Source organism: Gnatocerus cornutus, chromosome 2 (assembly GCF_029298725.1).
Source record: "Gnatocerus cornutus isolate USDA-ARS CGAHR chromosome 2, icGnaCorn1.1, whole genome shotgun sequence".
Classification (NCBI taxonomy): domain Eukaryota; kingdom Metazoa; phylum Arthropoda; class Insecta; order Coleoptera; family Tenebrionidae; genus Gnatocerus; species Gnatocerus cornutus.
In genome coordinates this window covers 11,434,503-11,449,637 of record NC_142234.1, presented here as the reverse complement: position 1 = coordinate 11,449,637, position 15,135 = coordinate 11,434,503, and the positions used below count along the sequence as shown (strand labels likewise).

At 35.5% G+C, this 15,135-nt stretch overlaps 1 protein-coding gene across 1 annotated transcript in view; it reads left to right on the top strand.

The window, feature by feature from the left end:
- Window positions 1-888: 888 nt before the first annotated feature.
- ci (transcriptional activator cubitus interruptus) overlaps window positions 889-15,135 on the top strand; it is a 38,773-nt gene continuing 24,526 nt past the window's right edge. The window contains exon 1 of the mRNA XM_088029162.1: window positions 889-1,547. Within this exon, the coding sequence (XP_087885288.1) occupies window positions 1,363-1,547 (185 nt within the window). The 5' untranslated portion in view covers window positions 889-1,362. The remainder of the gene's footprint in view (window positions 1,548-15,135) is intronic.

The window sequence follows — 15,135 nt, the reverse complement described above, 5'->3', positions numbered from 1 at the left end:
TGTAAGTAGGATTTTACGGCTGGATTCTACATCAACATTTGCATTTGCCTGCGGTTCAGGCGGCATTTGCTGGAGAAATGTAAAATCCTTCCAGTACGATTTTTGTATCAAGCTTTTTGGGCGATAAACAATTTAAAACTTAAATAAATATGTTGATCTCACACATCTGACAATTCGTTAACGTCACTTGCTATTGTCGAATCATTTAATAGATTAGGTAAATTTTATTTTTATTGTTAAGGTGAAAAAAATAGCTTAAATAACAAAACAAGATGTGTAATAATATTTTATTTTAGTATATAATCTTTGTGCTGGTAAAGGTTGCTTTTTTCTGCCTCTGAACTTCCAGTGTCTTCTGACTTTTTTGCCGCACTGTTTCAGTTTTTCCTCTCATCACAACGCAAAAGGAAGGTTACTGTTACCATTATGTGTAAAAATAAAGTATGCTTTACAATTCAAAAGGCCAAAAAAGTTTTTTGCACCGTTCACTATGATTTTCACCAGAGGCGTCGAAGGTTGCACAGGATTGACTCCGTTTCCCTCTAAGAAATATAAAACTGCGGATGTTCGTAATCATTTACAGTCAATATTTTATAAGACTTCCTCGATAATCGTGTACATATAATAATATTAACAAAATGAGTACTAGCTAAGATTCCCTGTGGAGCATGTGCTTTTGGAGAGGCTACAAGCGATGCTGAGAAGAAAAAAAGTGAAAAATTAAAAAATACAACGTTTTTACTTTAGCCTGCTTATAGGTGGCTCAAAGGTAAGAACATCGGACGTCCCAATCCCTGCTACGCCACTGTTGAATAAGAATACAGAATGTGAGTCCATTCCCTCGCAGTCAGGTCTGGGTTTGGCCCCTCCCCGTGCTCCCTTCTTCCACACTCGTTAGTTGAGTTGTAAGGCCGCTGTCAACTACTCGCCTGCCTCTACTCTAGTTAGTTTGTCCGTAGTCTATAGGCTGGCTGTGTCGTACTTTCCTCATTATCAAATAAAGCATGTGCCTTACGCATCAACCTTAAAATTAAAAGTGTCTTGGTAACAATGTCTGCACTAAACAAAACACCTCAATTACCCCAAGTGCTTGGATTAAGTGTCTAGACTGGATATCTAAAATTGTCTTCATCAAAATCTCGGTCAGAACCCTTAAAAAATAAATTCGCGATGTGGTCGAGCCGCCACTACGCCTCGACAACTCTAAGGCTCCTATGCGTGACGCCGAACATATCTGGGGACTGTCATTAATTGAGACATATCCAATTAGCTAAGAAATTGCTAGATGACAGCGCGGACGATCGCGAGCGCTTTTTTGTGACAATCAGTTGTGAAACGATTCAGTGATGTGACTAGTGCGATATGCCCGAAAAAGAGGCGGATTTTCAAGCCGCTATGTCTGCAGGTCTTCCGTTACAGTTCCCGTCGGCTTTTGCGGCTTTCCACGCACCTCTTCCCGTTGACCAACGCACTCACGAAGGACGGTACGTTTGGGATCCTAGAATGCAACCACCAGGAGCTCCCTTCCATCATCCGACACCTCCAGGGTGAGTGCTCTTCAGATGGAAAAGTTTTCTAAAATAGGACAACCATGAGACTTGCAGTAGATAACAAAGTTTTTTAAAAGCTTTACTAAAGACAGACAACAAACCAAAAAAAAGTTTTCTACTGAGTTTAAAGTAATGCAGAAAACAATAGTTTCTATAAATGAATTATAGTATCAATGACCATAAAGATAACATTTTGTTTTTCACTATATTCATCCATTTAAAAATTCGTTTTATAGTTCTTGTGATAAAATAAATGAATACTTGTGGAAGTAGTTTATTTCCATTTTATAAACAAAGAAACTGTACTTTACCCTTTTTGATTTATTGCGTATTTTTTTAATTAATTTCATTCATAATAAACTAGATTTAAGTGAAAAACAATAATTACAAACAAAACGGAATATCTCCAATAATTTACAGTATATTATCACGTCCTTTACATTTTTCAGAAATTTTCATTGTGGACAGACATTATTCTGCAGGGATTTTGAAAAGAACCTATACCAAAATTCAAAGACATAAAAATATCTATAATTTTTTGAGATCTTATTTATGATACTTACTTAATGTAACTACATGGTTCAACTTTATTACAATTTTTTGGAGAAAGCAAATTAATGTTGATTTATAAATTTGCTTAATTTTATCACTTAGTTTGCCAAACAAATAGTTATGCGTTGGTACCAAAATAATTTTAAGGTTTAGAAGCTGCTAAGACTCGGTTTCTCCATTTACTTTACAAATTAATTTTTGTCTATTTCCACCGTTTTTGTGTAATCGTTTGGGTACAACACACCTATCTCAGAAGAGTAAAAACGAAAGATTTCTCCTGTTTTTGATGAAAGCTCTTATGTCTTGTTGGAGAATAGAAATTTGGATTTTAAATTTTCAATATTCTTCCTTCTTTTGGGTTTTCAATAATAAATTAGGTGTTTTCATTTTTGTCTGCAAGACGCATAGCAGCATAAAATGCAGTTGCCTAGTTCGCTTATACATAAAATCAAGGTGAATTTTAGATAAAATTTTCTTATAATAAATTGTAAAAATCTTCAAATTAATATGTGTATTATATGTACGTTTAATTAAGTGTAAAATTTACTGTACCAAAACAAACAATTTTTCAAGCAGAACAAGTGACAAATGAGACCATTAATTTGTTATGGTCCGTTAGTTCAACTATCCTGACATGTAATATTTATATTGTATAATTATTCAAGAAGACGAGTATAAATTTTTTTAATCTAATAAGTTATTTATAGCAATAATTATAATTTTTCAAAACAATACATCTTACACTGAACATAAACTACCAACAGGTTTTAATTAAACTGATAAATTAAATTATATTTTAACTGAATTCTTCACGCTTAGCCCTTTCTTTTTTTATATTTAATTAAATCTTTATCTGAAGAATAAGTAACCATTGTTCAGTTTGCTTCATGTACTTATCTGGGGTAAAACAGCAACACATAGTTTGCGGTTTCACAACCGTTTATCGTATGCATTGTATCGGTTTAGAGGATATTTCTATCGTCCTACAGTACGTAGATAACAAGACGAGGAGTCCCGAGTTGTAGAGTCCAGCAATACCTAGCCCAAGTATAGTTTGTAGAATGATGATAAGAATTTAGAAGTAAAATGTTTTTTGATCTTTTCTCTATCGTTCCAAAATTGTAGCGGATAGTGTTTATGTTGACGCAACTCGACTTTACGACTTTCTTCCCCAACTATTAAAGTCTTTTAAAGCAAGGCATAAACAAACATCCTCTAATGTGGATTTTCTGCAATTTGTTAGATTTATTTAGGGATTTTAAACCGGAACATCCGAACTAACAAACATTTTAACGACATCGTTAAAGGTATAGGCCTACCGAAAAACCATTCAATCCATCTTTAACAATCTCCTTTCTTAGAATCGACAGCACGTAACATTGACGCATTGCTTGAAATCTTTAGGATTTCAACAAACTCATGATCCCTTTTGTATTCAAAAACGGACAGGTCTTAAATTTAAAACGACGGTCGGACCTTATTCACATCCCAGAGGCGGTCTTTGCTTTCTGTAGTTCGCTTTTACACTTTTCTGAGGATTTGTGAATTTCTCTGTATGTACAATGGTTGTGCAACTCGTTCGATATTTTTCGAAGGCCGAGCAAGAAGTTTCGGTATGGAATGTGATTGAAAAACAAAAATCGTGTAGATGTGACAGCGTCGCATTGTATTGAGATATAAAAAGATTCTCAGACGAATGATCAAAAGAGTTGCTAGCTAAAAGCCGAACAATATTCAATGATTCGGCACTTTCCTACTACTCTTTGAGACAATGAGAGTTGAGAACCACATTTTCGCCAAACCCACATTAAATTTTACAGATTATCACCAACCTACACTTCCAGCATAAACAAGTGTTGTGTGTAATTATTCCTCCAACTCTTGAAATATTACACCAAGTTTAATGTGCAATTTACAACGATCGGTAAATTCATTATAAATGAATGCTTTGTTAGGCCTTCCACCTTCTTCAGACAATGAAGCTTTACCTTATTACATTTCAATTATGCTGACTATAAAAACAACACGAACAGGTAAATGTTCTCAGAAAATACAGCTTCTTTTACTTTAGAATGACTTGCTGCTTAACAATTTCAAAGTAAATTGCATCCGATACAAACATTTAATTTTGCCGACTTAAAACATCATTCTCAATTTTTACTTGCAATTCAAGTTAGATAAATAATTAAAAAAAAACGGTTTGGAAACTGGATAAAATTTCACTATATCAAGTGTTTAGTTACACAAACGTTTTTAATCGTGACGAAGAAATGGATTTATAAAAAATGTTTTAAACCTCATTTGCGGTATATGTGGTTACAGATAAGTGAGCTGTTATGACTTCTTTGATACCTAAGCAAATCTTCGATTACGGGTGTTCTAAAAGATTGATACAATGTTAACAATTTTTAAATAATTTTTAAAGCGTTTGAAATTTCTTCAAATTAAGTTCACCCTGCTTGTTGCCGGTCTTTTATCTGCCTTATAAAATACCACAATTACCGTCTCAATCAAGTTGCAAAAGTAGTTACGGTTTTGACGTTTGAAGATAAAAAATTTTATTCAATTTTTATTGGTGCTATTAACCACAATTACGATGCTAACACTTTGTGTCAGATTTTTTCTACAAACTGATTGATGACCATTTAACAACTATTAAAGACAATAAAGTTTGTGAATTATCGTTCAATTGATGTGTCATAACCTAAGATTGCTTATGTGTGGGTAAGTTTTATAACACCCAGCATACGTTTTAAGTAGTTATTATTTTTTTGAAAAAATAAAATAAAAAAAAAAGTGAGATATTAGAACGTACCTATAGTTTAAAATATTAAGCGGCGTTACTAAGAAACTATAGAAATTCGTCTGTATTTTAACACATACAATAGGTGGACCCTGTATAAATACCTACATATTACGTTAATAATAATTGTTATTGGAAGCAACAGTCGTGACGAAGTGTAAAGCTCTTATTAACAGGTGGCAGTAGGCAATTAGCAATTAGAGATATTTGTCTGTAATTTCAATTAAGAGATCAAGAATATAATTTGCGAAATTACTCAAGTCTCTCTTGTACAAAAGCTTGTTTAAAGTGTAAACCTAACTTGGAATTAAATGTAATATGAAGCAATTACCAGCAAACTTGAAAACAATTTGCATCATTATTTACAATTTAAGCTATCATTAAGTTCTCTTGTTAACAAGTAAAATAACGAAATTATAACTACGTGAGAATACTTATCTGATATCTGCAAGCAGGGGTCCGACAACTAGTTTTGCTCAACGTTTGACGAGTCTTGTTTAATTCATTTGAACTGGAAGATGCCATTAAAAGTGGTAGTGAAAAAAATCAATTGTGTTTCTTGCTGGTCGAAGAGCAAGTTGAGGACCATTCCGAACAAACATTTCTTTATTTTCTAACGAAACTGCGATTGATATATAGACACGTCCGAAAGAATGCGGCTGACAATACAAAGATACGGACATCGTGACAAAAACCAGCCCAATCACGGCCGCTCGAGACGGCAGGGAGGCGAAACTCAGATCAGTGGGTATTGACAGGACAATCCGACTGATAAATGGACACTCAGTATGTTGGTTGGTATGACTGGCCAACAACATCGCCAGACATGCACATACACCTGTGGACGAAGGTGAAGCCGTGCTGTCAAAAAGACTTGCGTAACAACTCTGGAAATAGTTTTTTTTTTGGTTTGGTTGTTTATTTTGAATACGATGTATAATTTCGACACTGCAGACGAAAAATGATGTGTGGTAATTCCAAATGTCTGCTTCATAAATCTCTTGTTTGAAAATTGGTTCTTGTCCAGAAGCGCTTGGAAATGCTTTTCTCAAACACGATACTGAAATATCGGGCTTGTAATTGAGTTCAAACGTTTGAGTTTTCATATCTAAAGATGGTTTAAGAACGCGATTGAATTGCTGTAGGGATATGCTGCGTGGCAGAAGGCCGATGAAATTGCAGATTAATTTTCGATCGCTACCTGTAAATTAAATTTCTAGATCGGATCAAGTTTTAAATGTAATCGGATTACACATTATAAACTTCTTGTCACGACAACAATGGCTATACGAGACTCTGTAAAAGATTCCGTTGATTTGCTCATTTTGTACAATGAAATTGTATCAACATTCCGTAACCATTGCAGGTATCGTGTGAACTATAGATAATGGCCAACGATAGTGTTTGGTCTGAATTAAATAATCATTGGCCATTTGATGTCCAATCATAGCTGAATTCTATTTGGTCATTAGTGCAATCTTTTGCACATCTTGATTTAATAGACAGATCTTTTAATACTTAAGCGACATCTAAGGAAAAGTCATCAGGTCATCGCCGTAGACTGCCGAGTTTTATATTTTTATATGCACTCAGATAAGTTTACACTTAATTACGACTTAATTAAACCAGATAATAACAGGTTCACTGTATGCGCACCAGTCAACAAGGTTTTAGTAGTTGAATGTAGACTCTTTGACTTCTTAAATTACTGAATGTTTGCCATAGTCGAAATTTCACCCTCAACGACAAAAACAGTATCTCTTGGCGGGTCATGGTGTAGATGATTGGGAAAAATTGTTCTTTGGGCTGCCGAAAAATGCTAATGTTGTTTATCAGCAAGACCTTCTTCCTCCTCGTGTACTGGTTTCTCTATTTGCTCTACAGGAATGAGCAAAGTTTTGAATTTCTTAGTAAGGCTCTTGGCTAGCTCAGCTAATGATCTTAGCTGGCATTAACCCTGGTAGCACGGAATCCAGGTCCAAAGAGAAAAAAGGCATTCCTTTGAAAATTCGGCGAGCATCTTGCGTGCGGTGACAGTGGTTGTTAAGTGGTCCGGGTTTTTAGTTTGGAATAGCAACGTTGTGTTTATATCGTCTCGGCGCTCATGCCGACATATCACAGACTTGTTCCGATCGGTAAAAACGGGAACAACCGTACCGACCGCGTACACGTTTTGCAAAAGAGAAGTCGTATATTATCTCGGATTGACGTATGGATGTGTGCTTGGCGATTATTTTTGAGAACTACATTCTCGTTGGTATGTCTTTATGCTGCCATTGCACATAATGACGATTTATATGTATTAAACGAACGTTAAAAAAGTCGTTTCGCTAGATTTTTTCGTGTTCTCGTTTTATGCTCGTTTGTTCTTGGCCGTATTTGCGTTGCTTCTACTTATTAGGTAGCCACAAAGCTACATGAAAAACATTCCCAATCGGCAACGTTATAGTTTTATTATACGTTTGAACTACTTTGATTTCGTTTAAGAAGAAGTCATAGAATTCATTAGTTCGTCTTTGTAGAATAAAGAATCGACCTAACGGACTCTAAAGGTGCTTCGGTCATTAAAGGAAAATATAAAATAAAAGAAGCAAGCGGACGAAGCTCAGTGTCTTCTTAATCGGTAAATATTTTTACAACTTTATTACTCTTTAACATGTGCAAATTTTCGTCGTAAAAATGCAAATAAAAATGTAAATTTTCTGACACGGACTCTGCGGTCACGGCATTTTAATAGCTTTCAACTTTTTACTCTAATATCTTCCTTTAAACAATCATTCCTTGTTGTCTAAAACATGTGTGGTCTTATTGATATTCTAGGGCGTCGATAAAAAATCGGAAGGAAGCTCGTTAGATTACAATGCATCAATTGTACTTCTATTTGTAGTTGTAGCACATGAAAAATGTAATTGTGCATGGTGTTAACACACTGCATTGCCATTCCAAATGCATGATGGCACTTTATTTTATCACCGGGAACTATTACGCGATAATCAGTACGTCTCTAATCAAAATGATTTAAACTTAACACAAGACGAGTTGAATCAGAAATTGATTGGTGATAAAGTTCTTAACACATTCTGTGGGAGACTTTCGATTTTGGATGTGTTGTTCATAATTTACCATAAAGCTCGACGAGCTGACATGTTAACTGGTAACTTTAAATCGCAAGTCGTAATTTTTCTGCATTTTTAGCACGTTGGAGCTTGAAGACTTGTACAGGTATCTTAATTATATTCTGTGAAGAAAATTTGAGTTGCTTCAGTATACTTCGGTAACCTCACATAATTTCAATGTTCAGTGTCGTCACTGCTGGTTTCCCGAGTCAGGAATGCGGCTCTATTATGGAATCAAGTTCTACAAACACACGCATTAACACTAAGAGCGTCCGGTGACCAATTTACATCTCAATATTAACTCTAAATGTTTACTCTGTTTTATGACCGATCAGGTGTTGTCGAAATTTTGTATCTTTTCACATTATACCAACGGCCACTGACGGGCACCATCTAAAAGAATTTTTATGATTAACCTAAGACTGTTTTATTCGTTAATATATTTGGGATGTCTTCTCTAATCTTGGATTTCATGTGCTGACCTTTAATTTTGCCATTTGATTGCTTTATTTGTAAGTGGTAATTGTCCATCTTTGTTAACAAGGCACTCGTCTGAAGGGATTGAAGTGGAGCGACCGCAAACTACTGAATGAAACAACAATACAATTTCCTTTTTGTCGACCGCAAGGAACAAGAGCATGTGACATTTTCAGTGAGATTTAGGATGTATACTTAAGATGGGAGCAGTAGTTGGTCGGATAATTGGCTCAAGCCAGAGCAATTAACGTTGCCGTCTGCGTATCGCGCTTTTTGCCACCGCTCTTGGTAAATAATTGCCGCCGTCCCCGTCCGCATTTAAATGTTATCATTAAGAGCACTTTTTAATAGCATTAAGCCAGTTTTATGAAGACATATAAATTAGACCATGTGACATCCTCTAGAGACTAAACAGGGTGTAGGCACTACTTCCAGTTCAACGCCAAATTTTCATTAGTCTTGAATATTTTTGAAAAGGTGTTGTGCCACTGGTGCTTAATTATTTAAGAGCGTACAAGTCTCAGCGACTCGGAAATATTTTAATTGGCTTGTTATTTTGAATAAAATTGGTTTAAAGATTTACTACTCTCATAATAATGTTGATATTCGATATAATTGATGGTGTTTCTTAGGTGAATAATTTTCATGTGAAAAAAATGTTGTCGATGTCGGAATTCTTTATAGAGAAAACATTTTATAACATCCCTAAGAAATGTGGGATTTATTAAACAGTGTCGTATTCTTACTGGAACTATATTTCACCATACAGTTAACGATTTCACGTAATAAATTTCATACGAGCGACTGAGACGTTAGGATTAAGCCGTTTGTATGATTAACGACGATATGCACAAGAGATTTAGAGGGTAAAAGTGGGCGCATTTTTAACTCGCGTTACTGATTAGTAGACTAATAAATTGGTGATTAAGCGTTTAATATAGACATTTGTTGTTGTATTATTCCGTGAGGTTACGAGAGAACAGAATAGGGCGATAACCCTTTGTTAAAGTTCGTAACGTTAACACCATTATCACTTAATAAAACTCATAAATACGCCATTTATCTCTATATTTTCTTTATGCGTGAAGAGTAGAATCAAAAGCTAAGCAAGTGCTACTGAGTTGTAAAATAAATAAGCGTTGTGTGTACAATATGTCCTGATATGTAAACTTTACTCTGCTGCTTGATTCAATATTTATATTTGCGGTGTATTTAAATTTACTTTTGACAGATACGCATGCACACTACTCGAGATTAGGTACTTAGCACTATTTGTCTTCCGAAGGTGCTAACTGTTTGCTTTCGTTAATACCATGGTGCCAATTTCCCCCATTTGTGGGAACGGCTTTTCAGATTCTGCTGTGATGTTAAAATTTTATAAGCTTGAAGGAATTTACGATTTCACAGTACCATAAAATCATCCCTTGGCTCACTTGGTCGTGCATGTTGTGCTCTTTATAAATAATTCAAAACCGACAAGTTTTTTTGTTTATTGTATGTTGCTCGCTCGAACACATGTCCAGCAACACTATTTATCTGTGCAGATTGCTATTTTGCAATGGTTTTACACTTTACGGAATATAACAGGTAGGTAATTTAATATTTAACTAAGTTACTTTAACAGATGATTTACACTGGTCGTATATTAAATTTCAGGAGTGGTTTTACCAGTTACCGAGGATGTTGTTTGTATTAATTCATTAATTAATTCGTCCATATTGATGAACTTAAAAAATAATGGCAATAAATTTCAATTTTGCTCTCCACGAAGTGTTAAGCCAACTAATTACACTCAAATGTATGAATAAAATGATGCATGTGAGTCAAAGCAAGAAATTGATAAATAAGATGGATGGTCGCGCGAATTTTAATGAAATCTCATTAAAAACCTAATCTAAAATGAACACATGTCTGTTTACAATGATTGATGCGGTCTGTGATGCAACGAGAAAATTGCACCCTTTGATGACACTGTTGTTTCAGACTTCCAGAGAACCAAATTGGATTACTATTTTGGTTCAACCCCCTTTCGTTGATTTTTAAAACATTCTCCATGTTTAGATCGCATATTTTTATACATATTTTGTATGTCTCTTAAAAAAAGGCTCATTAAGTACCCATTTGTGTGCACCACAATTTAAAGAACTTGAACTTGAAGGTTGAGCAATGCTACTTCCACAAAATGAAAATGAAATCATAATTACCCTAATTTAGGCTTCCTGCATGGTCTACTAGAGATTCCCAGAAAGTGTTGATTGCTAGAAGAATGAGAGATAATGAGTTATCGCGTTCAAACCTCTGATTATCACACAGATAAACATCTTGAAAGCAATTTTTAGTAAAGTAATTGTTTTGTTTCAAGTTGTTATTGTGGTGTTTGCATTCGTTCACTAATTACAGATTTGTGGAAACAAAAGTTGAGTATTTTGTGAATGCTCATTAACATTTCTTTTTAAATACACTGGCGCCTCTAATTTATTTAGAGAGTTAGTAATGTCTACCTACTTACTTCGTTAAACCAGACATCTGAGGAAATAACGATGGAATAGCCTTGGAGATGGGCAGCAATCAGAGTTGTATTGGGTCCCCGGAGCTCAGTTTATTGTCTTCTGTAGCACAGCACAACGCCGCTCATAAAATTTTATTGCAGCGTCTGTGACCAAAATGACTGCCGATGCAAAAAGTCCGACAAGAACTGTTTAATGTTTATAGTTGATGTTTTGATTTTTTCTGACAGGATCTTGCTTAATTGATGTGTCAGTTCCTGGGAATGCCGACAGTTTGAATTGTTCTTTATCTCCAGTCCCTTTGAAGAGACAATCTCTTTAACTCTTGTTTCGAAACCGCAAAAAATCTCGCGGTTAAATCGAACTTGCTCTTTGCATGCAATTTCCAAACGTTAACCGATTCCAATTAAACGGCAGTCATGGTTGTTACTAAAAGTCGTATTAAATTACTTTGTAATTACATAGAACTGTATGTAATAAAATTTTAATTTTCGTTATTTGTTTGCAGGTGAGTTTGTTGATTCGTGGTGTGGTTCTAAACTCAACAAAGTCGAGGTTGGTAAGTAATCTCGAAGATTTATTTAGAATTCGAGTCGTGTTGGAGTATTCAGCATCTGGAGAACAGTGAAATATGGAGTGCTTTGTGCTTTCGGTTCCCCGCTGACTCCCCGATTGTCCTAAACTATGTTATTCGTTAAAAATCGTGACGGAAACCATACGATGTTCATAAAATACGTCAGGAAGTGTTAGTTTAAAGCCCATTTTTCGAGGAAGTACGGCAATTGAGACATCTTCTCTGTAGTGTTTAATGGTCACTTAAAAATTGCCTCCTACTCTCAAATGGAAGCACTTCCGTTAATCCTCCAGAAGTAGAAACACAGCTAAGATTATACAAACAGAATTTATGCCTTTTCAAGTACTCCCACTCGCAAGGATGGGCACCTGTCACTTTTAGAATCAATTAGATTTTTTATCTACATCCTACGTAAAGTTATATTGGCGCCTAAACTGGAGACATTTATTACAGATGTGAAGACAAATTGATAATTAAAAGATCACCATAAGACGCGACAAAACCCCATCGAGATTTACGAGCCATTTTATTTCGCACACGGGAAACTTTTAACCAAATTCCATCACATCCAAAATGGAGATGACCAACGATTATGTAGATACGGTGGGACCATCTTTCCGACTCAATTTCGTGCTTAATTGTGTAATTATTCGTCTTTTCTTGTCGAACAAGATAATTATAGTTCAAAACTGGTTCTATTTATTAAAATCAAATGCACCGATTCATAAGTTTCCGCTGGGTGCACCACAGTTTACCTTTCATATTAAATTTCAAATTTTTATCGCCACATCATCGCACAACTACATCATAAATTGGACAGATATTTGAAACACACTGGTATCCGGTTATAACGAATGCTCTTTCAAAAATGCGTCAAGCCGAAGATTAGATTAAAAAATATACAAGGTCCTCGCTATGATCGGGCCACAGTTCTCATATACAACATACAATCGTACTTTTTTTCTTCAGCTTCTTCTTCTTCTGATGGTCTACTTTTCTCTTGCCAGCTGTTCTTCCACTACAATCGTACTCACATTTATCATTTCTCTCATAAAAGTATGATTTTCCCAAATCCTCAGCTTTTGTTTGGATAATTTCATAGTCCATTTTGTTTCAGTACTTAAATTCTCTTTTTTTATACAATTCGGAAATAATATCCCCCTTGCGTTCTTATTTATTAACAGGGTTTGACGTTTTTATTAATTAACACGTAAATGTCACTTTCAAAGTCAACAACCACATGTTCACTTTTTATACAGCCGTGCAGGAGACATCTCAACCATGAATTTTGTTCAAGGGTAAAATCATGTTTTTTGACTTGTTTATAAACATGATATGATGGATGAATATTTTAATTTTTATGCGTGTCTGGGTGCATGTAAGCATGTCTTTCTCCTATTCAAGCTCGAACTTCCTGAGCTTTCTAATTAATATTGGTATAGTTTACAAGGATGTGTATTACTCTTCCTCAACAATCTTGTAAGTTCCGGTGTACTAAATTTGATGCGATCCGGGTACTTCCTTCAAATTTACCGGAAAAGTCGCACTGCGAATAGCAAGTGAGTACTCGAGCGTTCGGTGCAGCTAAAGAAGCACTTGTACTGATAATGATCAGAAAAATCGTCCGTGTATACCGCCTAGGGATTGTGGGTTAATTAGCGTTATTGTTGACGAGCCATTGGGCACGTCATTTAAAACGTATAATTATCATTATTGGGTTTGCAGCTTACATCCTCAGGTTTCACTACTTGATAAAACTGCGGACACTGGCTATTAAAGGATTCAAGGACTTTTCTGTGATTTAATGAGTGAAAACGATCAAGTTAATAACGTGGGGTTCTCTACTTTGTATCGGCGCAAAACAATAAATTCGAAAGAACAAAATTTATGATGACACCATCATCCGAAGTTACCCTTGATACTAATCTTCCCAAGCACCTAATTCTACTTAACGAACGAGAGATTCTTTCTTGGATTAAGATCTCGTCTCTTAATTTTAAAATTAATTTTTTGCTGGCGAATAGTTTCGTTTCAATAATTAACAAGCGAAGAGGTTGCTTTTAGTAGTCGTAAATTCTTTTGGATCTAACTCACTGTATGGACTTCTAGCAACACATTTGGCTGTCATTCGGTGCCGATTTAGTACCTACGTGCGGATCTTTTAAAATTATAGTACTACATGCTCAAGGTTTGTCGTAATTCAGACGCTGACATAAAAACAATCTTCCATAATTCATATTCGGCATTAATGTAAGCCTTATTGGGCCCGAATGTAAATGTAGTCTCTCTAACGACCTATTTAATAGCACGTTCAGCACTGTCCTTTGCCTGATGCCACAACATTATTGCAATTTTATAGTCTCGCCGAGTATGGGCGGCCCATCAAAACTAATTAATAACTCATCAACACCATATATAATGGAGGTATAATACATGAGGTTTATGTTAATACCAGGAACGCAACGACAAAGTGATAATTGTGATCAGTGATCAAGAAAATTTATTCGCTGCATTATCCAGTAATGGTAGACTATCATCCATCATTATCACATTATTAGTGCTAATGAAGCTCCATATTATCCAAGATGTGTAATGTGAGCCGATGTGCAATAATGAATTATCCAAGTGATAACAATTCTTCTATGAAAGAAAAACGGCAATCTGAAATTTTAAGGCTCCGCTCCAAATTCATTGATCTGGAGCTTTTAAGATGCAGTCAATTTTATCTTTGGATATAAATTCGTTAACTAGTGAACAACTAAAAACCTTTTTTTGAGTGGTTCGATCTTCAGAGGCAAACGTTTCGTGATAATCTTGCTTTATAGCTGGCAATGGTGCTAAATAACCCGGCACTGAATGGGTTAATAACCCGTTTGCCAAGTGATATGTTGCCGGTAATTTTGGTACTTCGCCGTATTCAAACGGGTGCGTTCACACCAAGAGTGGATCCAATGGGTATCCAGGAAGAGACCGTAACTCGTAGAATAAACATTATAACATGAAAGAGCACATTCATGCCGTTTTATAATCAACAGTAGCTGTATGACTAAAAGGTAATCAACAAAAAGAAGTCTCTCGGTACATTAACAGATGGCCCTGTCATCTCAACAGAAAGCATGCATGCGTTTGTAAGATTATCACGCTAGATTTAAGGAGCCGTCTGCCGGGTTGAAAAATGACAGGGACTTATTATTAATTACATAAGGACATTCCAGACTCGAGCACATGTTCTTTAGTACCTGTAACAGTCGCATAAGTACCGTAACGTTCCCTTAATGAAATCATTAACGGATTTCTTCAACCATGTTTCACAGACAATTTACTAAGACATTACGAAAATTCGTCACGTAAGATTGAATTCCATCAGCAGTGCTTTAGCGGAAACAAATTCAAAGAAATGAAGACTTTCAGTCGGAAGAAAAATCCTGCAAATAAAGCAAGAATGTAGTGAAACGTTTTAGGATTTGTTTGAGAATAGCTTAGAAGCCAAGTGCAACGTGGACACGGGAGAACACGGCCGAGCTGGTGCAACACAGTACAGACGGCAACACAACAT